This window comes from Melospiza georgiana, chromosome 7 (genome assembly GCF_028018845.1).
Source record: "Melospiza georgiana isolate bMelGeo1 chromosome 7, bMelGeo1.pri, whole genome shotgun sequence".
Taxonomy (NCBI): domain Eukaryota; kingdom Metazoa; phylum Chordata; class Aves; order Passeriformes; family Passerellidae; genus Melospiza; species Melospiza georgiana.
This window is the reverse complement of record NC_080436.1, coordinates 4,238,751-4,266,669: the sequence shown is the minus strand read 5'-3', so window position 1 is coordinate 4,266,669 and position 27,919 is coordinate 4,238,751. Positions and strand designations below refer to the sequence as shown.

Below are 27,919 nucleotides of genomic sequence, written 5' to 3'. Positions count from 1 at the left end.
TCCCAGGAAGTGGCTTAGTAGTCTCTAGAAGCCAATTGCTAATTTCAGTCAAAACCTGTTGCTCAAAATAACCAGTCCAAACAACACATTAAAATTGGGATTAAAAATTTTTCCAAGGCTTTTTATAAGGTTAGGGCATCAGAGAGGCTTTAATTTGTGTCCTGATGGAGGAACTTTCCCTGCCATCCTTGGTGCTTTCCCCACAGGGATTGGAAACATGAGACAAAGCAAAGCTGCTCCTGCACTCAGAGCCCTCACCAGGACCAAGGCAGGAGGCTCAGAAAACAAAAACAGACAAAAAGAATGAGGAAACCTTCCCCAGAGATGGGAATGTTGGTCCAGAAATGTTGGAAAATTAATACTCGCCAGAAGCCCATTTGTGCCATTCCCAACCAGTGAGACATCCACAGACAAGCCAACTAGGCAGATAAAAATGACATTTTATTTTGTGAAGAACACTTGAAAAATAAAGATGAAAGCTCTTCCAGGCTGAATAACCATCAGAACCCACAGAGTCACCAAGACTCCGTTTTCAAAAGGTGTTTCCTCTCCCCAGCCCCGTTTTCCATGAACTCTCTCATTGTGGAATGGCCCACAGGAGTTTCAAGGAAGGAAAAAAAAACAAAAAGCATTTTGAGCCAACATTAGAAATAATCCAAGATTGGCTCAGTGCAGGTGCTGCTACATTACACTTGAACAAAGGCACAAAATTCCCACTTGGAATTTGCATTTCGATTTCTCCAAACTTGGTGTTCTCAGGGAGAGACCAGAGTTATTCAAGAGGGGAAGGCTGAGCTCAGTCCAGCTCTCCAGCAGGAACCAGAGGAACTGAAGGGACAGCAAACAAATCCAACGGGCTGGAACCATGTGGGAACACAAACCTTTGGAATCAGCACCTCTGATCCCTGCTGTAAAGCCAGGCTCCCAAGAACACCTGATATGGAAAGAAGGCGACACAAATGAAGATGGGGAAACATCCACTGCCCTCTCCACGGGCAGCAAATGTATCCATGAAACTGGGATTTCAGGATCCAAGTCAGTGAGGACATGAAACAGCCCCTTCTGCAGAGCATCAGCCCCAAAAAGCACAGGAGCACCTGCTGAATTCTAAAGATATGCACAGAAATAAATAATAATTGTGTGTTTCATGGTGCTTTTCACTTCTTTTGTTTTGCTGCTAGCAGAGTGTCAGTTTTTATCTTTTTGCTGTCTGAAGTACCAGAGTAGTGTTAACCTATAAAAGGTACATAAAAAATCTCATATTATTATCCAAAATTTGAAAATCTTCTCAACGGGCAGCTCCTCTTACATACAGCAAATAAGTCAAATATTTACTGCAGCCCCCAAAAGCAAACTTGTGTCTTGTCCTGTCATTGTCACAGATTTAACTCAGGATAATCAGACTCACTTTGGAGTTAATACTTCAGAGCCTTTGACCTGGAGCTCAGTGAGCTGCTCAAAGTCAGCTCAGGGCACCAAGAGAAACAGGTTCTCCAATGTAACAGAGTATCAGAACAGCTGGAAAGATGGGAAATGAGGGAAACTTCTTTGAAGAGGAGCACTGAAAATAAATGCAAGCCTTTTTCCTGAGTACAGTAAAACCCACTGAAGCTCAAACATTGGATCTGTCCGTTTTTTCCAACCGTTTTGCCTGTTAATGAAGTTCAGGGACAACAAAAAATACCCTAGAAATTGCAAAACAAAGTTTATGGGCAACAAAACAGGCCCCAGAAACTTCAAAATCTAAGATTACGTCCCTGTTGTTCCGTATCAAAAGATGTCTCCAGGTTTTACATCTTGACAGATCCAGGACTTGTTCTTTTTAAGCCAATTTTCTACTCTCTGCTCAGAGATTTCCACACTGCCTCATTCTTAGGGCTGACTCCAGCTCTTACAGACTTAGGTTTAGAGATAAAGAGAGAAAAGCAAATTCTGGTATCAGCAGCAGCTTCAGTGATCAGAGATGGGAAACAATTCTAAAAAGAGATGATTATGACTGCATTAGATGTCAGTAGTGATGGTGCAGATCTGACCCAACAAAGCATTTTGGGTGGTTAAAAAAGAGTCACTGAGGGGTTATACAATATATTAATCCTTTTCCTCCTCTATAAAGTGCATTTACTCAGCCTGAGAGTAAGTACCACAACTGAGAAAGGGACCCTTAAAGCACTTCCCCAAGAGAGAGCAGAAGAAAATCAGAGTTATCCTGGATCCTACAGCCAGTTTGTGCCTCAGGGATCCTTGAAGACCCTTTGGGAGAGCTCCTCTCGCTGCTGGAGCTGCAGGCCAGGTTAGCACAGGGTGGTGTGGGCAGAGCAGCTCCTGGTGCTATCTGAAAACACCCACGTTGATGGAAAGAGCCACTTCAGGCTTGCGGGGCTTCGTGGGGAGCTTCTCCTCAGGGAACAGGGGATCCTGGGCACGCTCCTGGCGGCTGGAAAACACAAACAACCTGGGTAAAGTTCAGTGCTGGGCCTCAGCAGGGCCAGCCTTACCTGAGCCTGGCCTTACTCTGAGCTCCAGGGAGCTGTGAAAACAGCCTGTGCCAGGCCAGGCCAGCCAAGGGTTCATTTTCATCCCCACGGTGTGCTCCAGGAGGGAAAACCATGAGGCTCAGTGAGGAACACTGAGAGCCAGGAGTTTGAATTATGCAAGTGCTCCCTGCAGGATTATTGGAATTGGGTGCTCTGACAGCACCCAGCCATCACTGGCCTCCAAAATTATCCAATTAGGCTGAATCATGTCACCATGATATTTTCTGAAAAATCCCTTTGCCAGGATTTTTCTCCTGAGAAGCCTCAGAGGAAAAGAAAAACAATTATTATCTGCTGCTGTGGAATGCAAAAGGTGGGTCTGCGATTGGTCCATGTTGGTTGTTTCTAATTAATGGCCAATCACAGTCAGTTGGCTCGGACTCTGAGAGTCATGAGCTTTTGTTATTCATTCCTTTCTATTCTTAGCTAGCCTTCTAATGAAATCCTTTCTTCTATTCTTTTAGTATAGTTATAATATATCATTTTCATATAATATCATATAATTTTCATCATGACATGAGACATATATGACATACGAGACATGAGATGAGATATGCAATAAGCGATACATGGACTCAACATTCTCATCTCTTCCCTCATCCTGGGGCCCCTGCAAACACCACCACAGAATCATGGAATGGTTTGGATTTCAGGGGACCTTAAGGACCACTCAGTGCCACCCCCTGCCTTGGGCAGGGACACCTTCCACTATCTCAGTTGCTCCAAACCATTTCCAGCCTGGCTGTGGGCACTTCCAAGGATGGGGCAGCCACAGCTCCTCTGAAAAGCAGCAAACACTTGGCATATTTCTAAAGAAAAATGAAACTAAATGCTCATTACCTTTTCCTCTTTTCCAGAGCCAGCTGCCTTTGTTTCTCTTTCCCAATATCATCCCTGACAGTGCTGAAGTCCTTGGTGTCATCAAGGAGAAGGTTCTGTTATAAAAAAGGATTGGAGAGATCAAAGTCAGAAGGTAAAACTATTTCCCAGCTGACACAATAAATTCCCAGATTGTTTCTTTTGACTAGTTTTGCACTGATTAATTTCAAGTTCATTACAATTGCAAAGGTTTCAGTTGGAAGGGATTTAAAAATTATCCAGTCCCATCTCTGCCATGGGCAGGGACACCTTCCATTATCTCAGGGTGCTCCAATTCCCATCCAACCTGGACAGGAACAGTTCCAGGGATGGATTTCTTCCAATAGGCTAAAACAGCAGGACAGGACGTCACATTTTTCTCCTGCTGCTCTAAAAAACCCAGCCAGAATGTTCTTTCCTTCTAACTAAGCCTGACTGCCAGCTGAGAGCTCAATGCTGGGTAATTCCTTTTCACACCATGAAATAGAACTGTCATAGTTCAGTAATCCATAATATGTAACAGTTTGTGTCTGTAATGTGATTTTGAAAGGGCACTTTCTTGGATTTATTCAGAATTAAAAAAAAAAAAAAAAAAAAAAAGTCAAAAAATGAGGGCAAGAAAAAAGATCCAGGAGAAAAAGGAAAAGCAGCAGCAAGAAATTTCCTATCAACACAATGCAGTGTCCAAACCCACATCCCAGTACTCCCAGAAATGCAGCAGGATGAGAGAAAATCAGGAAGAAATGAAGACACTGCAAAGGGGACATTGCCTGGACCTGATCCTCGTGCAACAATTAAATCTGGGGAAATTTACCTTCACCCCAATGATGTCTCCATCCTTCAGGTGGTAAGGTGCTGACTGCAAACTCGCCTGCTTTTTCCTCCTTTTCCTCTTGGAGATCTGCTGTGTCTGAACAAAATCAAAGCAGAAGAGTTTGGAATTCTCCTTAAATTCAATCCCTAAGGAACTGCAGCCCAAACCAACACTCCTTTCCAACAACTGTTGGATTCTGTCACTCCAGCTCTTACCCAGCTAGATATTGGCAGCCACTCAAATCTCTCAGGGAAGTATTTGGCTATTTCAATTTTATCTGCAGGGAGACAATAGTGAGAAGCCACTCTCTGCCTCAGAGCCCAGGTTGTGCATTCCTTGGAGATATCCCACACCAAATCCCGGGAGCTGGAGTAGTCCCTCTCTCCTGGTATGCCCATCTGGACTCGCAGCAGCAGCTCGTGGGGGCTGGCAGCAGGATGAGAGAATGGAAATTCTTGTGAGCCATGCTTTCAGAATTCCCAACTTTCCTCCCACTCCTGCCCTCCCCTCACTTTGTTTGTGGAAAACAAACTGCTTCCAAGGTTTTCCCACATCCTGAGAGCCCTGAAGTCAAAAGCTGCTCAGTGAAGGCTTCCCTCAAATGCAGAGCTGTAAGAAGCAAGAGAAAGATCTTGAGCTCTTACCCCAAATTCTCTTCTTCTTGCAAGGGCTCTATGCAGATTTCCACTCTGGCACCCAGCCTGTAGTCACTGAAAACAGAGCAGAGATTGTCTACATGGCCCTGCAGCTGGGCTGGGAGAGCTGGGGGTGCTCACCTGCAAGGAGACCTCAGAGCCCCTTCCAGGGCCTAAAGGGGCTCCAGGAGAGCTGGAGAGGGACTGGGGACAAGGGATGGAGGGACAGGACACAGGGAATGGCTCCCACTGCCAGAGGGCAGGGATGGATGGGATATTGGGGAAAAATTCCTCCCTGTGAGGGCAGTGAGGCCCTGGCACAGGGTGCCCAGAGAAGCTGTGGCTGTCCCCAGATCCCTGCAAGTGTCCAAGGCCAGTTTGGACACCGGGGCTGGGAACAACCTGGGACTTTGGAAAGTGTCCCTGCCCAGGGGACTGCTGATCTTTAAGATCATTTCCAACCCAGACTGAGCTGATGAATCTCCCCTAGTCCATCCCACATCCAGCCTGTTGCACATACCCCAGGGAACCCACCTGAGTCTCCTCTTGTTGTCCCGCAGGAGCTTCCCAGGCCCTTTGCTGTCCACTGTCCAAGCTCTGAGGAACGAAGGCAGGGGCACAACCTGATCCTGGCAGCAGGGCAAGGTCAGAGCCTGAAAACCAGAAATACTTGGTCAATAATTTTAGCAGCCAGTGTCCCTGGAAAATCAGAAAACCACCAGATTAGCTCCCAAAAGAGAGGGCAAGTTATTGAGATTTATTCCACACCAGCTGTTGCTTGCGGCCATGAGCAAAATACTCACTTTTCAACCTCAAAGGGAGTTGGGATTTCCCTCCCTGTCAACAACTCAACTTCCATTTCCAAAGTACCCAATTTCTTTTTTTTAACCAGAATTTGAACAACTGGGAGGGAATGAGGCTGTTGCAGTGGTTGCCCCAGTCCCCAGCCAAGTGCTGAGCTCCTCTAAGTCCTTCCCAAGGACACAGCACTTCCCATATGCTCAGCCAGTTCTCCTTGATCAAGCTGCCAACAGTTCTCCATAGCAGTAGCCTGGCAGAGCCCAAAACTGAAGTCACACCCAAAAAATAAGTGTTGGTATGGAGCAGAATCAGGTGAGAGACCCTTCCCCATGCAGTTCAACTAGAACAATCACTGCTTAAACCACACAGAGCCTTTTGTAGGACTGGGTGCTACATTTTTGTGAGTTTGGGGTGGGTTTTGGGTTTATTTTTTTTTTCTTTTGGAGTGTTTTCCTTGGTTTGGTTTTTAGTGTATTAAAACCATACAAAGGTGTTTTGATTTCTGGCCAAACAAAATGAGCCAGACCTTCCTGGCTGGCAAACCTGTGCACCCCAAAGCAATTCTTCATTCATCCGATTCCACATACAGAAATTAAAAACCAAAAAGATGCAAGGAACTAATACAGGAACAACGTGGAAATGGCAAAGTGGCTTTTTAGGAGGTGCTTGTTATGTGTGTGTGCTTCCCATGGAGAGGTTTCACACTGAAATAAAGACAAAAGCTGCCAGGCAGAGCTTCAGCTGATGTGCAACGAGGCTCCTGCAGGCCAGGCCAGGTGACAGGGAGCATGGGGACAGCAGGGACACTAAGGAAGTGTCTGAGCTACGTGCTCCAGCTGCCTCTTGGTACTTACCAGTGGCCATGGCATAAACACCATGGCACAACAGACTGGAGGCAGGGGAAAAGGAAATAGAAAAGAGCTGTTAATAGAGCTCGAGGCACCACAGCGCTGCTGCACAGTCCCACACAGGAGAACATCTAACCTGCATCTTCAGATCTTCCAGAGAGGCCTCTCCTGCTATCTCTATCCTGCCAGCATAACACAGATCCAGGCCTGGGTGGGTGGCTTCTGGTGGTGCTTTGGAGGAGGAAGAAACAAATAATGGAAGAGTCAATGTGATTTGTATGGTCCTGAGAGGTAACAGCCACTGCATGGTCACATTTCACTTAGAGAAGGAGCCTGGAGTCCACTTGGAATATCCAGGAATCCCAGCCTGGTTTGAGTTGGAAGGGACTTTAAAGGTGTCCTCATTCCAACCCCCTGCCATGGCCACATCAAGCACACAAAATACACCCCAATAATTTCCAAACAGTTCCCACACAGATCCTATACTGCAAATTTCAGAGCTAGGAGCAGTTATTGCCACTGATAAATAGTGTTAGTTACGGGGCAAACCTACTGCAAGCTAAGCTAAATTGCTCTTAGCTCCACTACTGGAATCAGCAGGGGAGAAAGTAAAACTCAGGAAAGGTTTGAGACAGGAGAAAAATGCAAAGAAAACTTCTACAAAGGGAGGGATCCTGCCCTACAGCACAACTCAGCACCACAGGAATATTACTTTTAATAAATAATGAAAAATCAATTTGATCCACATTTCCCAATTCTCTATTTCCACTTCATTTTCTCCTCCCTTCTCAGTCCTCACTTGATTTTGCTGCTCTGGCTGGTTTTGGATTTGACCTTCAGGAGAGCAAACACAGTTAAAACACTGCACTTAAGATCTTTGATACTATTTAAGCTTTAGCCATCCTTCATTTTAAAGCTTCCCAAAAAGCAACACAGCCTGAAGGGAATTCATTGTGCCTTCAGGAGTCTGGCATTTGAAACCAATCACATCTGTGCTCATGGAGGAGTTGCTTTACACTGCTGCCACACATTCTAATCTATGTTAGAATTTTCTGAGACTCAATCTATTTTAGAATTTTTTGAGACTGACAAATAAAGAGCCCCTACTACAAAATTTAGTGGTGTTTTGAGCCAATCCATCTGAGGAACATCCCTACAACAGGGTTATCCAGCATTTATGTCCAAAACAGCATCTGTCTCCTGAGTGGTCCTTTCACCATAACCTTGATGCAGCTCATGCAGCCCTTCCTAGGTTTCAGAAGGGTTTTAAGGCTTTGGATTAAAATTTGGGTTTGACTTAAGGAGAAACCACAGATGATTCCTTTCAAAGCCTGGCCAAGCTCACCTGCTGCAGCAGACACCTGCAAAGCCTCCATCTTCCAGGTGATCCCATTCACCTGCTCTTGTGCATTCTCTCCATGTTTCTTATGGCTTGAAGGCTTCAGCCACCAGATGGGGATTTTCAGGAAACCCTGGAACAGAAAATACCAGGGGGTTTGGTGTGCAGACAAGGTGAAATTTCACCTTCAGCACAGGAAGAGAGAAAAGATTTGTTTAAAACTTAAGCTTTTGGAATGGGCTGCCCAGGGTGGAGTCAGCACTCCTGAAGTGCCCAAAGAATGTGTGGATGTGGCAGCTGGGGGTGTGATTTAGTGGGGGAACATGGTGGTGCTGCAAAAATCATGATGCTACAATTTTGAGTGACAATCTGTTCAGGGCCAGCTTGGACAGGGCTTGGAGCAGCCTGGGATTGTGGAAGGTGTCCCTGCCATGGCAGGGTGGCACTGGATGGGCTTTAAGGTCCCTCCCAACCCAAACCACTGTGGGATTCCAAGTCTCCAGACACTGCCCACTCTCCTTTTACCTTTTCTGGAAGCTTTCCTTCAGTTATAACCAAAGTGTCTCCTCTGCAAACGTTGAGCTCCTTCAGGGTGGCATTCTGCAGGAGGAGAAAGCACAGGATCCCTGTCAGCCCACAGCTGCCTTTCTCCCCAGGGAGCAAAGAACCAGGGATTAAAACAGGCTCCTCTTACTTCCTGACTTAGTGCTTCCCCTGCCTCGTAGCACCAGTCAATCCTTCTCAAATGCCAGTTGTCACCTACCAAAACCAAAAAAGATACACACAGAAAACTAATCAGTCAATAAAACCAGTGTGGGAAAATATTACAAAACTCTTAACAAGTGTCAAGGGTCCTTTTTCTTTTGTTCTTTATTTTTATTTGCTTTTTAAACACAAATGAATTATCACTTTCATATTCCCCAGATCTGTTGCTGTGTGAAAATAATCTTTTATTTGCACGGATCTCCCTTCCTTACCTATCTAATTATTTTCCCTGGTTTCAGAGGAAAGAAAGAATTCCCATGTGTCAAATTATCATTTGAATCTATGGCAAGCTCTTTAAAATAAAAACAGTACTTTTATAAAAAATATAAAAACTTTAAAATACATATATAAAAATATATAAATATATAAAAATATATAAATATATATTATATATACAATATAAAACATATATATATATATATATATATATATATATATATATATATATATATATATATAAACTTTATGTTTAGAATTCTTTCCCCTCCTCCCATTACAAAGACACAGATCATTGAAAAAACTTACACAACTTATGGCAGGAAAAGCTGTCTTTTAAATATTTAAAATTCCTTAAAAAAGTATGTAAAATAACACAACTTACCTGATAATCCTGATTTCTCCAGCATTAAATTGAGACACTGAAAGAAGAAACACAGGATAAGAGTGTTTGAGGCTGGAAAACAGATTTTTCAGTAAACCTATGTTAGAATTTTCTGACTTAGAGAGTGACTGATTGCTGGTCAATTCTTAAAACAATATAATTAGAGAGAGAAGACGTATTTGGGCTATATATTAAACCCTGCATGGATGAGATAGTTTTCAGGTAAAAAATTCACCACATCCCAAGCTGGTAAAAAATTAAACTTGTGCTGTCAGTTTGTACCTTTACTTGAACAAATTCTGCCCCAGAGTTTGCAGATGCACCTTAAAAAAAAAATAAATCAAAGCTGCAAATTCAACACTGGACTGGTAGCACCAGAGTTTCCTTCACTCAGAGTTTTCTTCACTCCTCACAGAGTGCATGGCTCTTCCCAACTCCTCTGCCTCCAGGCCTGTGCAAGGAATGCTGCCCAGGAGCTTGGGAGCAGCCAGCCTTACCTCTCTGACAGAGGCAGTCTCCTCCACAACAATCTCCATCTCAGGGCTGCAGCTTTGGTCACTCCCAACCATGAAGTACAGGAAGAGCTGAAAATCCAAAAGCAAACCATCAGAATAAATAAGGAAGTGTAAGAATAATTCCAGTGGCAAGAATGTCATCAAAAATGACATTCACACTAAAATGGAGCAAAAAGCAAAGATAGTTGAGTTATGGCCATCAGCAGATCCTCATTAGCCCTGGTCTCTAGAAATGCACAACCACTCCTTCCCCTGCACATCAAGACCAGGTTGGACAGGATTTGGAGCAACCTGGGACAGTGGAAGGTGTCCCTGCCCATGGCAGGGTGTGGAATTGGCTGAGTTGTAAGGTCCCTTCCAACCCAAACCATTCTGGGATCCTGTGATATTTACAACTTGCACTTTCCAAGAGCAATATCCCTCCCTTTTTTCCCTTTATTCTCTTTAGGAGAGTCCCTGCACCAGGCTCCTCCCATCCCACACTGCTGTACCTGAGTGGAAGTTGGAGCTTTCCCACGGCACAGCCCCAGCAAGCTTCCCATCTTCAGCTCTGCCTCCTTGACAGTGTAATCCTCAGGCACTTCAGGGAGGACAAATAAAAACATCAATTTTATCATCCTCAGAGCAAGCTAAAACTCTTCAGTGCTCTCTGGAGAGCGTGCTCAGCCCTGACAGCAGATGTGGGAGTGCCCTATGAGGAGAACAAAGGCGTGGAGATCTCACAGAGTCCCTCAGGAGCACAGGTGGATTAGGGATGTAAGCAATAAAACTAAACTGAACTTTTCAGTTTAACCTCCATCTTTGTATTGGTACTGCTAATTAACTTTAAAACTGGGGAAAAAAAAAAAAACCCAAACAAACAAACACACAACTGGTTCAGTTAAGCCTGGGAATCAGTGGAGTTATGTATGGGTAACTTCTCCCAGGAAAGGACAAACAGAGGCTCAAAACCTCCCCAGTGAATTTCTTAGAGAACAGTGATTCAATGAATCAGTTTACCTGGAGACAGGAGTTTCCCATTGCCACCAACAGGTCTAAGACAGCTCTCTTTTGCTGCAGCAAAAAGGGCAGGAAAGAGAGAAGTATTAAGTAATTAAAATGGGAATAAAATAGGAATTTTACTCAGAATTTCAGACAAGTAACACCTTTAAGATTAATTACAACAGCTTTATCTTAAAGGTCTCCCTCTGTGACATCAAAAATAACTGAAGAGAGACTCCTCAAGACTCCAGCAACAGTCTCAGCTTTTATTCTTCCACTGAAAGGAAAATTCTACCACTAAACCCACTCAAAAGCCAGCATTAGCAGACTGATAAAGCAGCTGAACACTTACCCAGCTCCTCCTCCAGCTGAAACTCCCTGATGGCTTTCATTTTGATATCTGCCATCACCTAAAAGACAGGGACATTAAATGGGACATGAACACCTCCAGCCTGGAATGCCACCAACACCCCTGCTTGCTCAAGTGCCAGTGCACAAAGATAATCCTTCCCCTCTCTTTCAGCTCTGGTTCTGACACCATCTCAAACTTCCATTTACAGGGTGGCCCAAAGAGAAAAGTGTTTGACCCTAAAACACTGCACTGGTTTTAAGCTACCAGCAAATACCCCAGGGATTGTAACTCTGAGCTCAAACACTAATTTCAGCAGGGAAAAAAAGCTTCATCCCTGAGGCAACATGGAATGAGCTGGGCCAAGTGCAGGGGCCAAGCTGTTCAGGAAAGCAGAGTCCTTACCGTTTCAATAGTGGCAGTGATTTTAACGTGTTTCTGCTCCTCTTCCCCACCACAGAAGTTTTTCACTTGGAGCCAGCTGATGTCATAGGTGAAGGCAGTCAAATTCCCACTTGCCACGTTGACAAAGCTGTGGGAATCAGCAGTGCAAAGACAGTCAGAGACAGGAAAACTAAACATTAGCAGGGCTACATCATTCACCAGCACAGCTCTCAATAAACCAATGGTGCCAAAGATGTTCAAAGTGATGGCATCTCACACAGCAGAGGCCTCAGGGAGCACAGTGTGTCATGAGAGCACAAATTTCCCTCTGGCAACTTTGGATTCACTGAGCATGAGTTGTTCCCCCTTTACAAGGGTAAATCAAAGGTTGTGACTGGTGCTGCATTTCGAGGGCCAGAAAAACCTAACAGCTGACGAATAACCGGTCTCCAAAACTTAAAGTGAAAATAATTATATTTGTAAGCTCAAAGTGATAATTAGTTGCAAGAATATATGTTGTTAGGATAATTTGAACTAAAATTGGAATTTGGTTTTACCAAAATTGCTTTTTTGTTTCATTACCACCATAATCAAAAACGTTACCTCTGGTCATGGCTGTCTAAGATGAGCACAGAGCACCCGTCCCTGAGCCCGACACTTCGGACTGTTTCCTTCATGTCCTCCTCACGGAAAACCTCCCAGTTCTTGGCTTCTGGGTCTGCTCCCGAGCTGTTTTTGAGGATGATGCCCCCGGCTGGAGCCAGGGCAGAGTGCAGCTGCCCCAGGCTGGTGCTGCAGGAGCAGACGTGCTGGGCCTCGCTGAAGTGCTGCCCCTTGCCACCCTCGTTGTGCTCGGCCAAGCGAAGCACGTTCAGCACCACGGGCTCGTGCTCGGGGCCCGTCAGCACCTTTGTGCCTCCAACCTGAGGGAAAGCAGCAAGGAATGACAGCTGTATTATTTCTCCAGAAAATACAGAAGAGAGTGGGCAGGGAGAAAATTGAGACCAAAGTGGACGCTCTCCCCATTCAAACCAACCTCCTCGGAGCAAATTCGTACTGAACAAACAACCAGAGTAACCCACGGGTGTTGGGAGAGAAAGAAAAATGTTATCCAGAGAAGCTGTGGCTGCCCCTGGATCCCTGCAAGTGCCCCTGGATCCCTGGCCAAGGCTTGAAGCAGCCTGGGATAGTGGAAAGTGTCCCTGTTCATGGCAGGGGGTGGAATGAGATCCTTAAGTGGCTTCCCAAACCATTCCATGGTAAGCAACTGGTGGATGTTGGACACTTGGCAAAAGCTAGGACACAGGAATTTAGCCCCTCAGGACATTAAAGAATTACTCAAATGTGACTGAACATTGTGATTTTACATTTTAAAAGCTTAATCTTTCTAATATTCAACCTAAGCTCCTCGCTGAAGAAAATTTAATGACACAAAAGCTGCAGTAGAAAAAACTACACCAAAAATAGAACCAAGACAAAACCAACTCTGTTACTACATGTTTGGGTGGTTTTGTTTAGTTTGGGGTCTTTTCTTTTTTTTTTGAGAAAGTCAATATCAAATGGATATTCTTATAATAAAAATAATTAAATGGATATTCTTATAATAAAAATAAAAGTAGCATTTTATTCCACTACAAAGACAGAATAAAATGCTGTGCTTCACAACCACTTCCAGGTTAAGCAATAGCCTTAATATTAACAGGAAGATCGAAAACTATAAAAGCAGCACAGGATTTCCAGGAGACTTTGCACAGTCTTATCTCTTCAGAGCTGACAAGGAAGAAAGTGCTTGGCTCCTTTACCTCTTTCCCATTCCAGATAAAGATGTCTGCTCCATCAGCCAGCCCAATGCCATCCAGGGTCAGCTCATCTCCTAAAAAATAGGAGCAAATCATCAAGTTCTTGCTCCCCACAAAACACAAACAGGGTCAGCAAGTTTTTAAAAACCACTACACTTAAACTGTACAAGCATGGGGAGGAATATTTAGAGCAGCTCTGAGTGTGTCTGTATTTTGATGTCAACACTGTAGAGTCAGGTTATGTTCTGGTTCAACAGTGATTTTCTGAAGCTGACCACGGAGAACATAACATTTGAAAGTTACTGAGTAAGTTGTAAAAACTGACACTTAGAATTGCCTAACAAAGCAAAGCTGGAGACAAGAACGACAGTTTGAAAAACTGATGTACCCTTAATAAATTAATGAACTCTTCATGTGAGCATTTCCCTTTACAAAATTCCTACTTCAGCTGGAGTCTAACCTACATTTTCCTTTGATGTCACCCTGGCTCCTCTCTTCTATCCTCTCCTCCACCTATTAGGCCAATCCTATGAAAGCAAACATCCACAAGCAAATCAAGGGCAAGACACAGACTGATACATTCTTGTCAGCAAATGTGCTTAAGATCTGCTCAAGATCTGCATTTCACAACAAAGATTTCACAGCAAAGTCTTAAAATCATTCATTCCACTAACAAGAGTGAAATAAGTAAATTAAAATAATTAAACATGAGTTTGAGCTGGAAGAGTGTTCAGTAATACACATCTCCAGGATGGTGTATAGATGAAAGCTTTGATGGCTGCAGGAAGCAAAATTCATCAATAGCATGGAGGCCTGGCATGCAGTGCTCTTACCATCAAGCACCTGGTACAGGTGTAATCCTGCTGGTAAAGGCTTGGCCATGCTGAGAACCATGTCCCCTTCCCAAGACTCCAACATCTAATTGGGAAATAAAACCAGAAAAATTATGTCAAATAACAGTGAGCAGTAACTCACTGCACTCACAATAATTACAATCTGCTGAAAGCTGCCACAGCCTGGCTCCCAAGCTCACTTGGTGACACTTAATTGGTGACTCCTTGAAAAGACAAAGCTAACTCTGTCACAAAATGAAATATTAAGAATAAGCCTGGAGTCGTGCAATGTCAATCCACGGCCATGCACATGCTGCCCAAATATAATAAATTAGCTCATGTGAACTTTGAAGTCTCCACAGTTAAAATTCCACCAACTTCATGGCTTCAAGAACAGACCCCACACCACTCTTTCCTCCTATATTAACTCCATTTACTGTTGAAAATTTCTCCCTGACACAAAGACTGCAGCATAAATCTATTTGCAAAGGTTGCAGTGGCTCAAGTAAAAAGGAAGTTGAGTTTGCCAGAGCAGGTACCTGGGACACTGCCTGCCGGAGGTCTCCCAGGGTCTTCCTTCTGTCAATTGTCAAATCCACCACGCTCTCTTTCCAAGAAAGTGAAGGATGCAAAGCCCCATTGTGGAATTTATAGCAGGAGCTCAGGTGGAGATGTAAATCAATGCCATTGTTTGCTGAGTCACATTCAGCTCTTTGGGAGAACAACACAACAAAGTGGTGAATTTAACACCAAACTGATGTTTCTGTGCAGCTCTCCTGGAGCTGATCCCCCCAGGGCTAAATTCCCTGTCACATCCCCTCCTCCTTTATACCTGTCCCTAGCTGCAGCAGCAAACCTTTAAAAAAATAAAGGAGTGGAATTCACTCAGAAATAGAATCCCAGGATGGTTTGGGTGGGGAGGGACACCTGCCCCTACCCCAGGCTGCCCCAAGCCCCATCCAAGTGGCCTTGGGACACTTCCAGGGATGGGGCAGCCACAGTCCTGTGTGAAATATCCCATAAATTTTAACTCCTGTGTCTGTATTCTGATATCTTCACTGTGATTCAGGTGTATCAGCACCTGTGTCCCTCAACACAAGGGAAAGTTTCGTCCAACCTGAATACCACAAGCTCTTGACTTTTCTGGCAGAGAATATAATTTATCTGTAAATTCCCCATAAACCCAAGACCTTCCCCCTTCTCCCAGTGAGGAATTCCCTCTATAAACACAGTTAAGATACCACATTCTGCTCTCTTTCCAGAACTGCAGTGATTTTCACCAGAAAATGGTACAATTTGAAACTGTATCTTTCCCTTGAAATTCTGCAGGCTGCCTGCTAACAGGGAAGGCAGGGAACCAGTAGAATATGGATATAAAAATTTTATTCTTCAATCAACCTCTGACATTGAACCATTTCAGTTCTGACTCTGCTCAAGGAATTTCTTTCCTTTTGAATCCCTTGAGAGTCCAGCAGATAAGAGCTGTTTGAGTACAGTGACACCAATATACCTCTTTTTTTGCAGCTCTGTATTAGCAGCATTCATTTCATTCAGCAGGTGCTCAGGAATTTGGTACCTTGGATTTCCACGTGCTGCAACAAAGAACATAAGCTTAAAATGTGATTTGGAAAACAAGAAAACTTATCAAGAGGAGACGTTACAGTACAATCATCACTGAAAACTCAACTGCAGGATGATATAAAGAACAAATAAATGCTTTTACTCCTTCCAATCAACCTTGCTTTAAGGGAAATTAACACATAAATGACATTAGCAACAACCTGTATTTGTTTCAGCTGATGCTCTGTCATTATTTGTGGAGCAGGGTAAAAAAAATTAGTCAGCTAAAGTCAATCAACACATCACCACCTCCTTGTACCTTCATTTAAAACTTTTTTCAAATGATCACTATAAGGAAAATTGGGGAAAATAAAGCTTGGAAAGGACAAAAAAGCACTCCAGAAAAAATGTTAAAGCAGGAAGCTCCCCCAAAATCCCCAGATGAGCTTTGTGTACCTTCAGGGGGCCTCTTCAGCTGAGCTTTTCTGTAGAACAGCATGTAGGCACTCTCTTTACCCTGGAACTGCTTCTCAATGTCCTTCTCCTTGATGGGCTGGACTTTGGAATCATTCAGATCAAACCAGTGGCACCCAGCAGAAGCAGCCCTTGGCCTTGGGGGGCTTTTCTCACAGTTCCACTGGACATCATTCTTCTGGGAGGGGCTCTGGAGATTTTGTCCATGAGAATCCAGCTTGAACAGGAGCTTGTGTGTTTCCTTCAGGCTGACCTTATTTCCATCAGGACTCAGCTGGAATATCTGAGGATGATTCTGCAAATACTGAAAGGGAAGCGAGGACAGGATGAAGAAAAGGCCAAGTTTAAAATGCAGCAGCCTGCATTAAGCTGCTCCACCTCATTGTGAAACATAAACCCCATTAATTCAACCCTCATTTTATGGTGCTTCCTCATGTATTTTCAGTTTACCTCTGTAAAAGACTCACATCAACACTTCACACCCACATTTAAATATTTATTGTGGAAACTGCAGGTATCTCCCTTCAAAAAAGAAGCAAAGATCAGTTTTCCATCCATCTACAGCACAAGTGCTGAGGTATTTTCCCTAAGACATCATAAAATACAGCAACCAATTGGAAAATTGCACTAGAAAAAAAAATACACAAAGTCTCAGGCAGACAATTCCTTGAGAATATTATGTTCCCCAGCCTGCTAATTCACATTACAAACCTCTCCTTGCACATGCTGATCCAAGGGTCCATATTCTCAATTATCATCCTCCTGACTATTCAGTGAGAATATAAATGATTATAAAAGCTATCTAAAAGCAAAACTAGCAAACTTGTGATTACCTTTCGTAATGCTCCATATTGTTTTCTGTATTTCTTATTCCAGGACACCCCTTTCTTCTCCAGTAATTTCTGCCCTAATTGATCCACTGGAATTTGTTTCGCTTCTTCCTGCAGAGAAATGAAAAACCAAGGTAACAAAGGCTACAAAAGTCAAGGGGTCAGCACAAAGAAGCCAATTTGGAAGTGTTTTAATCATTCCTGGTTTTTAATAAGATACTCTAGCCTCATATGGAGCTGTGTCAGGGGGATTTAGGTTGGGTATCAGGGAAAGATGCTTCCCCCAGAGGCTCCCCAGGGAATGGGCACATTCCCAAGGCTGCCAGAGCTCCAGGAACTCTCAAGGATGAACAAACTGGGATTGGTGGGGTGTCTGTGCAGGGCCAGGAGCTGCATCAATGCTCCCTGTGGGTCCCTTCCAGCTCTGGATATTCTGATTCCATTTGCAACAGCTTTGGTGAGCAGCCTTAGAAATACTCCAAAAGGAACTTTGTCTGTACCAAGAACCACTGTTAATACTAAAGCCAAGTTTTAAATGCTTCATAGCAAGCTCAGAAGAGCTCTGGACACCTAAGCCTGCCCACTCTCACAAACACCAACTCCCTGCAGGTTCCCTAGCTCCAAAACCAAAGCAATGAACTCCTTACATACCATACCTCTGATAAAATCCCTTTTAAGACTGCCAGTGGGTTTTCTGTTTCTTTGGCATTCTCAGTGTCTCTTAAAGCCTTCTCTTCAATCAGCCCATCCTCTTCTTCCTGGGTGAGGAAAGACACACACATATTGTGGTTTCACACACAAATAGAGGACTGGGGTATTCTGTGCTGACATCATCATGCACAATCTAGGAGTGTGAAGGACATTCTGTTAAACTGCCCCTCTCAATGAGACAACACACACAAAGCCTCATTAAAGTATTAATTAAATTTGGATGCACATTCATCAACCAGCTCTTAATACTTTTTCTGAAAAGTACAACCTCTAAAGCAAGGAAGAAAAGCCTTCAGGGACTTACTTGGAGTTGCCAGTTTCCTAATTCATCCACATCTCTGATATAAACATGATAGTGTCCTCCATAGCAGCCACCTTTGTGTATAATAACAGAGAAGAGCTCATACATGTACTCTGAATCATCCATCTCAGTCTTTAAAAAGAAAAACAATAATTGTAACAACAACTGAGGTCAGTCTCTCACACAAGGACAGCTTTATACCTTTAGCATCACTTCAGAGATTTCTCAGTGCGTGGTTGCACAGGCAGGGACTGAAATGGCTTTTGAGGGCTGGGGACACAAGGAAGGACTGGCACAAGGCACAGGCTGATAAATCATCAAATCCCAGAATGGACTGGGTTGGAGGGACCTTAAAATTCATCTGGGTTCCTGCTAGGGGAAGGGACAACTCCCACTAGCCCAGGTGGCTCCAGGTCCTGTCCAAGCTGGGATTGGGCAGCCACAGCTTCCTTGGGAAATCTGTGTTATTAAACAAGCACGATTCTGAACCATACTGTAAACTCAAAATATTTTCAATTTCAGTGCTTTTTCACAACCAAGCTTATTTTGTTTAAAAGAGGAGAGAGAAAAGAAGCAGCACTTAGAAACTCTAAAACTGGGGAGGGGGAAAAAGGCTTCCTCAAATTCGAACACTGAGAAATTTCCAAGCTTGCATTGCAACACTTCAAGAAGAAAAATGTCTGTTCCATAAGAGTGCCTCTGTTGTGTTAAGAATCAAAATTTGTCATCAGTTTATAACCAGAAACATATTTATGATTGCAAACAAGAGATTCCTGAGAAAAATGAATAACTGCCAGCACCTAAAGCACATCTAGATCAATTTATGCATGATGCTATCAGAGAATACCATACAAAAATAAATTTTAATTTCCATTTCCAGATAATTATCTTCCTGTCAAGGAAAGGTTAGATAACTTTTGGGTAATTATTTTACCCTTCCCCCTTGTAGCTACATGGTAGCTCAGTCCAAAAGTGGAGGAGGACACCATAAAGTCACTCAAAAACGTGACAAAATTTAAAATAAAAGGTAACCTTGAGCTGTAGGTTCTCTGCTGAGCACACAGAAAATTTTAGCAAGTGTTAACAGTGCTCACCTGCTCACAGAAAGGCTTCAGGTTGATCTGGATGGGGAATGTATAGCAGCTTGTTTCCTTGTACCTCTCACACTTCTCAAAGTCAAAGTTGAACCTCAGGAGGGAGATGGTGAGGAAGGGAGGCAGCTTGCGTAGTTTAGCAGACTGGGAAGGGATTTAAAAAACATTTTAAGCACAGACCCAGAACAAAACTGTGCTTCCACCTTGCTGTGGTCAAATCCTTTTCCACCAAAGCTTTGTTACCACCTGAGACAAGATCATTTGCCCTCATTTTTGAAATGTCTTCACTGATTCTCAATTTCCCTTCCAACTACACAATTTAAAAGTGACGCAGATCCTCCTGGATTGGTGATCACCAGTCCCACACCTCATCCTGCCACAGCAAATAAAGGACTCTGGTGAAATTCCAGTCAGCAACGACATTTCCATAGCCCATGGGCTCTATGCAGGCAGTCACAGGAGCTAAAATCTCCATCATTTCTACAGGGGACCACCCTCCAGGCAGGAAAGCCAGGAAAATCCATTTTAATGATTCCAGATTAATTCAGATCCAACCACTTGATGGGTGAGTCCATCAAGAGCCCTCATGAGAAGTAAAACCAACCATCTTGTACCACCTGTGGCAGCAGGTGTGGGCTCCATGGCCACATTTCTGAGCCTTTCCAATGTCTCCATCCTCCTCTCCACTGCCAGAGCCATAAAAGGAACACACACAGGGTTTAAGAAATCCCCTGAATTAGGAATTCTATTTGCATCCACAGCCTGGCAACCCCTAGCTCTGTGACTTCCTACCAAAATGCAGAGTTCCCACTCTCCTCCTGCATGGATGAGCACTTGTGAGAGGCAAACAACTCACCCTGTACTGCCTTGAACCCAGCCCAGTTAAACCCCAGCCAGCCCTTGCAACACATGAGGCACTGCTGAGAGTTCTGAACTCCCAAGTCACTGATTAACCTGGCCTGACCTCAGCTTCCCTTTGAACTACCCCTTCCACAACCAGAGGGCTGCAGAGTTTGGATTTCGCCCATCCTGCAGGAGGCCAAGGGGCTCTGCTGCTTGTGACAAGGGCAGAGGGCAAAACCAGCCTGAGCCTGCTTCCCTCCCCAAAACAGAGCAACAGATCCCATTCCCTGCACAGAGCAACAGCTGCCCATTGCTCTTCTCTCTCATTTGGGTTTTCCAGAAGTGAGTTTCCACGGTTTCTCCCACTCCACATTTTTATTTTATGCTCTAACTTATCTTTCAGCCAACCCCCCAGAGTGCCCAGAGGAAGGTGCAGCAGAGGTGTTGAAGGAGTCAATACTTTCCAAATCACACCACACTCCATGTTAGGGACAAAAAACTGCAACAACATTTGGGAAACAAGCCACAGGAGCTTTTCTTGACATCCCTGCTGAGGTTTCACAGAAGGCCAGGATGGTTTGGTTGGAAGGAACCTTAAAGCCCATCCAGTGCCACCCCCTGCCATGGGCAGGGACACCTTCCACTATCCCAGGCTGCTCCAAACCCAGCCTTGGACACTTCCAGGGATCCAGGGGCAGCCACAGCTTCCTGGGCACCCTGTGCCAGGGCCTCCCCACCCTCACCTAAAGAATTTTTTTTTAACATCCCATCTAACCCTTCATCATCCCACCCCAAGGCGTTACCTTTGAAGCTTCAACCAGTTTATCGCAGGCTCCACATCGATACAAGTTGTCATTCTCAAAGTATTCTTCCTCCACATACATGTTCCACAGGGCCTCCTCCAAGCCAGCCACACCTTTCACTGCCACTGTGAGGTCTAAGAAATCCTCCTGTGCAGAAAGGACGACAAGAAACGAGGTTCTGAAGGGTGGAAGTTTGTGATTAGAAAGATACTCATCCTCATCCTATTCATCACAGTGATGGGTAAATAACCTCACACAGCCATAGAAATTAATTTTTAAAAACTATTTTTTTAAATTACAAAGGGTAAAGACTGTCAAGGTATGTTCTGCTGTTACCTCACTGCACTCTGTGCTAACTACATCTACTAAAGGCAGGGCTTGTGAACTCAGAAGATGCAAAACATTTGGAGATTTTACCTCTCATTTAGAAAATGCAGCCAAAGACCTAAAGTCCAACACTCACTGTGATGGTGTTCACAGGGGTTATTGGATTGGGGAAGAGATGAGGATCTGACTCCATGTTTCAGAAGGCTTGATTTATTATTTTATGACATATATTACATTAAAACTATACTAAAAGAATAGAAGAAAAGGTTTCATCAGAAGGCCGGCTAAGAATAGAATAGCAAAGAATGATAACAAAAGCTTCTGTCTCAGACAGAGAGTCCAAGCCAGCTGACTGTGACTGGACATTAATTAGAAACAACCACATGAGACCAATCACAGATCCACCTGTTGCATTCCACAGCAGCAGATAATTATTGTTTACATTTTGTTCCTGAGGCCTCGCAGCTTCTCAGGAGGAAAAATCTTATGGAAAGGATTTTTCCATAAAAGTTGTCTGCAACAACTCACTACCTGGATTCAACAAGGCACTCAACAAGGATGACAACATTTTCAGACTTTAAAAACAAGAACATTTAAAGTCAACAGCCTGAAGAGAACCCCCCAGTGGGAGGCCCCTAGCTTTACCTGTCTCTCACTGACATTCTTGCACTCCTTACAGACAATCTGGTTGACAACAATGCCATGGTACAGGCGGTTGATGAGGTCGTGGCCTGATGTCCCCACCAGGGAAGTCTCCAAAGCACTGAAGAGGATCCTGTTCAATTCCTGCACATCATGCTGCCTCATCTCCTGCAGGAGGGAAACCCACACAGGAAGGAATGAATCGCTGCTGTGCTTGGCCTGTGGCTCAAAAATAACATTTCAAGTGCCCCAGAGTCTCAACGACTACTCATACATTTAGTCCTTGAGTAGTAAAGTACTACATTTATTATTATTAATCTTAAAGATCATTTTGTTCCACCCCCTGCCATGGCAGGGACACCTTCCACTATCCCAGGGTGCTCCAAGCCCCAGTGTCCAATCTGGCCTTGGCCACTGCCAGGGATCCAGGGGCATCCACAGCTTCTCTGGGCACCCTGTGCCAGGGCCTGCCCACCCTCACAGGGGAGAATTCCTCTCCAATATTCCATTCACACCTGCTCTCTGTCAATTTGAAGCCATTCCCTGGATTTAGATTAATCTCTGACTGACAAAGTTCAACTTGGGTAAGAATCTAAGTATCCAAGCCTGTGGGAAAAACACTCCTGCTAAAAACAAAGGGAAAAGCAACTGGAATTGTATCTAAGAGAACAACCATCTTCTGTGATGGTGTTCACAGGGGCTTCTGGATGAGGGAAGAGACGAGGATCTGACTCCATGTTTCAGAAGGCTGATTTATTATTTTATTATATGTATTAGATTAAAACTATACTAAAAGAGCAGAAGAAAGGATCTCCTCAGAAGGCTAGCTAAGCTAAGAATAGAAAAGCAAGAATGATAACAAAGGCAGCTGTCCCAGACTCTCTGTCCGAGCCAGCTGGGCTGTGATTGGCCATTAATTATAAACATCCCACATGGGCCAATCACAGATGCACCTGTTGCATTCCACAGCAGCAGATAACCATTGTTTACATTTTGTTCCTGAGGCTTCTCAGCTTCTCAGGAGGAAAAAATCCTAAGGAAAGGATTTTTCCATAAAAGATGTCTGCAACAACCTTCTGTTTCTCCCTGCAAACAACTGCCACGGGCTCCATGTGGAGATCCAACAGGATACACCAAGAGCTGACCCAACCCAATGCCATCTCTGCAGCTCAAAGGATTTTAAGGCGTTTCCTAATTCAGCCTTCCAGAACCCATGTGTGTGCAGGCAGAGGTGTGGGCATGGAGATGGGCACCTCGTGGCTGCTCCAGCCGAAGCTCTCGGTGAGGTCAGAGGTGGATGCAGCCTGCTGGTCCAGGAGCAGCAGCTGGGCAAACAGGCGCTGCAGCTGCAGCGGGATGATCCGAACCTGCCAGGGCAGCAGGGAACAGAGTCACACACAGCCCCAGAGCAGCCAGCCCAGCAACAACAGGGGCAGCTCAACACCAAGCTGCTGATAAACCACCCCTGGGTGATAAAGTCCCTTCTGGGTGATAAACCACCCCTGGGTGATAAAACTCCCCCCCCCCTGCCATGGGTGATAAACTACCCCTTTGGTGATAAACCACCCCTGGGTGAGAAACCACCCCTTTGGTGATAAACTCCCCCCATGGGTGATAAACTTCCCCCCTGGGTGATAACCCACCCCCCTGCCTCTTTCATAACACACACAACTCACTTCACACCAAGCAGTTTCAGTCTTGGTTCCCAAAAATATACAGTGCCTCACCTTATACAGCCAAGTGGGAATGGTTTGGGGAGGGAGGGATCTTAAAGTCCATCCCATTCCACCCCTGCCATGGGCAGGGACACCTCCCACTATCCCAGGTTGCTCCAAGCCCCAGTGTCCAACCTGGCCTTGGGGTCTTGCAGAGATTCAGGGGCAGCCACAGCTGCTCAGCGAATTCCATCCCAGCCCATCCCAGGGAACAATCCCTTCCCAAAATCCCATCCATCCCTGCCCTCTGGCAGTGGGAGCCATTCCCTGTGTCCTGTCCCTCCATGCCTTGTCCCCAGTCCCTCTCCAGCTCTCCTGAAGGGTTGGTGGAGGAGTGGAATGAGGTGGGAGGGAGAACACCTCAGCAGAAACAGACTCCACGTCTGATTTCTGAGGTAAAACCTGATGGCAATGAAAGCTTAGAATGCTGTGGAAAACCAAGTATCAGCCAGACCAAACTGCCTCTGAGCATCAAATTCAGGTTTTCACTCATTTTCCTAAGTTTCACATGAACTGTAGCCATATTCCTCCAAACCAACTGTGATGAACAGGAAAATTCCCCTCACCTTTGCATCTGGTTTCCTGCTGTCATCCAGAGTGCCAAGTTCTTCAGGTCCCAGGGAGAACAAAGCCTCTGCAATTGGTAAAAAATTATTATTTAAAAATACAACATCCCCTCCTTAAAAATTTACTGGATTTTAATGTCAAACACTATGATTTTATTCTGCAATAATTTATTTAAAGTGAACTGTGCCCCAAAATCACCCGAGTTCACTGTGTTTCTTAAATAAATAACCAGAAGTGCAAGTCTCACCAAAACATCAATCCCAACATTATTTTAAGAAGGCTTTGAGCACCTCACCTCTAAATTCAGGGGTGAAAAGCAGAGTCTGCAGAAGGGAATTGAGGTAGCAGGTCCCACCCTGATTTTTGATTCCACTGAGGTTGGTGAAATCCCTGGGAGCTGGAGGCTCAGACTCTCTGGGCTTTGATTTCTTCCCTTTCCCATAGTGATTGTTGGAAATAAAGGAAAAATCCTCTTCAAATAAGTCCCCAAACATTGTGAAGGCAGAAGAGTCCTTTAAAAAGATAGAATAAGTATTTACTATAAAAAATGCAGTTGAACCCAGCCACATAAAATCCTCCACGATAAACCTGGAAGCCCTGACTGAAGAACTTGTTTATATTTTTTTCCACCTTATTCCGGTCATTCTAAAAATAAACCCATGAAAAAATGTAAATTAATGTAACAAAAAAAAAAGAGTGAATTAAAAGCATTTCTGTTACCACAGGTCTGAGCAGTCTCTTCACCAGGATCCAACCCACCACAACTCCATTTTGCACAAAGCTGTTAGTTATTCCTGCAAGTGAACTATCCCCTACCTTGGATTATCCTTATCCACCTCCACCAAACCCCTGGCTCTTCTTCATCTGAGACATCAAAGCTGAAAGATTTTAAAGTTTCACTTTCCTAATGAACATAAATAGGAACTAAATCACTCTGCATCAGCTTCTCCTCCTCTGAATGCAGCTCCTGACTGCCTTAAAATCTCTGTCAGGGCCCCTCCTCCCAAGCTGCTGGATGGAATTCCTGGGCTTGGCACTCAATCCAAGCTTTCTCCCAGCCCTCATTCCTGTTTCCAGTCAAGCCTGCTGCACTTCTCCTCCCTGCACCTCCTCCCAGCAGCTGCTGAGTGGATGGTTTGTCCCAAAAAAGGGCCATATCCAGGAGACACCACCCACCCACCACTCTGGAGAGGCACTCGAGTGCCAAATCCTCCCTCACTCCTTATTTCTGGATCCTCCTTCCCTTAAAAGCCACACAGGAATAGCAGCTGGAAGGGCTTCTGGGTGGCCCAGGGACAGCTCAGAGCACAGGGCCTCAGGCTGCCATCCATCCATGGCAGGAGAAGCCAAAATCCTGGAATAAATCCATGGCAAGAGATCCCAGAACCTCTCTAATAAATGCATGACAGGAGATTCCTAAATTCTCTAATACTTCCCTGACAAAATCCCTCCAACAAACCCATGAGATTCCCAAACCCCTGAACAAATCTATGAGAGCAGAGCCCAAACCCCTCCAAAAAACCCATGCCAGGAGTTCCCAAAACCCTCCAATAAACCCACAGCAGGAGATCCCAAAACTCTCTAAAATTCTGTGACAGGAGATCCCAAATCCCCCTAATACATCCGTGGCAGGAGTTCCCAAAGCCTGCTAATAAACCCGTGCCAGGAATTCCCAAAACTCTCTAATAAACCCAAGGCAGGGGATCCCAAAACTCTCCAATAAACCCATGGCAGGAGTTCCAAAAACCTTCTAATAAATCCATGGCAGGAGATCCCAAAACCCTCCAATAAACCCACGGCAGGGAGATCCCAAAACCTTTCAATACATCCATGGCAGGAGGTCCCAAATGCCTCCAACAAATCTGTGACAGGAGACCCCAAAACCTTAATAAACCCATGGCAAGAGATCCCAAACCCCTCTAATAAATCTGAGAGGCGATCCCAAAACCCCCTTATAAAAACATGGCAGGAGTTCCCAAACCCTTTCAATAAACCCATGGCAAGAGATACCAAACCCCAGTAATAAATATGACAGGAGATCCCAAATCCCCCTTATACACCCATAGCAGGTTTTCCCAAACCCTCTCAATAAACCCAAGCCAGGAGCTCCCAAAGCTCTCTAATAAGCCCATGGCAGGAGATCCCAAACCTCTCTAATAAACCCATGGCAGGAAATCCCAGAACTCTCTAAAAAAATCTGTGGCAGGAGATCCCAAAACTCTCTAATAAATCTGTGACAGGAGATCTCAAACCCCTCTAATGAAGCCAAGGGAGGAGATCCCAAACCCCTCTAATAATTCTGAGGTGATCCCAAATCCCCCTTATAAATCCAAGGCAGGAAATCCCGAACCCCTTAATAAACCCATGCCAGGAGCTCCCAAACCTCTCTAATAAACCCATGGCAGGAGATGCCAAAGCTCTCTAATAAACCCATGGCAGGAGATACCAAAGCTCTCTAATAAATCTGTGACAGGAGACCCCAAATCCCCCTAATACACCCATGGCAGGAGCTCCCAAACCCTTCTAATGAAGCCATGGGAGGAGATCCCAAACCCCTCTAATAAATCTGAGAGGCGATCCCAAATCACCCTTATACACCCATAGCAGGTTTTCCCAAACCCTTTCAATAAACCCAAGCCAGGAGCTCCCAAAGCTCTCTAATAAACCCATGGCAGGAAATCCCAGAACTCTCTAAAAGAAATCTGTGGCAGGAGATCCCAAAACTCTCTAATAAATCTGTGACAGGAGATCTCAAACCCCTCTAATGAAGCCATGGGAGGAGATCCCAAACCCCTCTAATAATTCTGAGGTGATCCCAAATCCCCCTTATAAATCCAAGGCAGGAAATCCCAAACCCCTTAATAAACCCATGCCAGGAGCTCCCAAACCTCTCTAATAAACCCATGGCAGGAGATGCCAAAGCTCTCCAATAAATCTGTGACAGGAGACCCCAAATCCCCTTAATACACCCATGACAGGAGCTCCCAAACCCCTCTAATGAAGCCATGGGAGGAGATCCCAAACCCCTCCAATAAATCTGAGAGGCGATCCCAAATCCCCCTTATAAACCCATGGCAGGAGATCCCAAACCCCACTAATACATCCATGGCAGGAGATCCCAAACCCTTCTAATGAAGCCATGGGAGGAGATCCCAAACCCCTCTAATAAATCTGAGAGGCGATCCCAAATCCCCCTTGTAAAACCGTTGCAGGAGTTCCCAAAACTCTCTAATAAACCCAAGACAGGAAAGCCCAAACCTCTCTAATAAACTCATGGCAGGGGATGTCAAACCCTCTAATAAGTCTGTGACAAGAGACCCCAAATCTCCCTAATACATCCATGGCAGGAGAGCCCTAACTCCTCTAATAAATCTGTGACAGGAAACCCCAAATCCCCCTAATACACCCACGCCAGGAGACTCCAAACCCATGTCATGAAGCCAAGCCAGGAGCCCCCCGAGCCCGGCGGTCTCCCCGTGCCGGTATCCCCCGGTCCCTCACAGCCGCCACTCACGGTGCCCAGCCCGGCCCTAGGGCCATGGGCCCGCGGCCGCCGCCATATTTGTTGTGTGGCGCGGCGCAAAGCACGCCGGGACCGGCGGCCCGCGGGGAGGGCGGTGCGGCGCGGGGAATGCCGGGAGTTGTAGTTTCACCGCCGTGAGGGCAGGGGCAGTCATGGCGACCTGTGGGACCTCCATCCCTGGAAGTGGTCCAGGACACACTCGATGAGGGCTTGGAGCGAGCTGGGATAATGGAAAGTGTCCCTACCAATGCCACAGAGTAGAATGGGATGGGCTTTAAGGTCCCTTCCAACACAAACCAACCTGGCATTCTACAAAGACCAGTTCCCTCTTTCAAACTGCTGTTTTCTGTCGTGCATTTATCACAGGGATTTGGGATATCCTGCCATGCTTTTACTGCAAATGTTTTGGGATCTCCTGGCATAGATTTATTAGAGAGGTTTGGGGCTCCCTATACATGGGTTTCTTAGAGGGG

At 45.0% G+C, this 27,919-nt stretch overlaps 1 protein-coding gene across 3 annotated transcripts; it reads right to left on the bottom strand.

Moving 5' to 3' along the window:
• Positions 1-424: 424 nt before the first annotated feature.
• USP40 (ubiquitin specific peptidase 40) lies at positions 425-27,507 on the bottom strand. 3 transcript variants are annotated; one of them, XM_058027708.1, is made up of 32 exons: positions 27,438-27,507; positions 24,219-24,435; positions 23,923-23,990; positions 22,895-23,008; positions 21,645-21,809; positions 20,673-20,819; positions 19,027-19,170; positions 17,936-18,064; positions 17,577-17,678; positions 16,924-17,031; positions 16,073-16,394; positions 15,567-15,648; positions 14,596-14,767; positions 14,057-14,141; positions 13,227-13,297; positions 12,028-12,347; positions 11,446-11,572; positions 11,044-11,101; positions 10,710-10,763; positions 10,202-10,290; positions 9,693-9,779; positions 9,196-9,232; positions 8,524-8,588; positions 8,355-8,429; positions 7,836-7,962; positions 6,627-6,721; positions 5,376-5,494; positions 4,851-4,916; positions 4,422-4,632; positions 4,207-4,302; positions 3,375-3,469; positions 425-2,434 (listed from the first exon to the last, which is right to left on the bottom strand). In XM_058027708.1, the coding sequence occupies exons 2-32, from the start codon at positions 24,415-24,417 to the stop codon at positions 2,329-2,331; spliced, it is 3,735 nt and encodes a 1,244-aa protein (XP_057883691.1). In that variant the 5' UTR covers positions 24,418-24,435; positions 27,438-27,507; the 3' UTR covers positions 425-2,328. The 3 variants fall into 3 exon arrangements, with proteins under 3 accessions (XP_057883691.1, XP_057883690.1, XP_057883692.1); XM_058027707.1 differs by lacking the exon at positions 27,438-27,507 and having other exon boundaries at positions 24,219-24,601; XM_058027709.1 differs by lacking the exons at positions 425-2,434; positions 3,375-3,469; positions 4,207-4,302; ... (1 more) ...; positions 4,851-4,916; positions 27,438-27,507 and adding an exon at positions 6,497-6,531 and having other exon boundaries at positions 5,423-5,494; positions 24,219-24,601.
• Between the last annotated feature and the right edge of the window lie 412 nt (positions 27,508-27,919).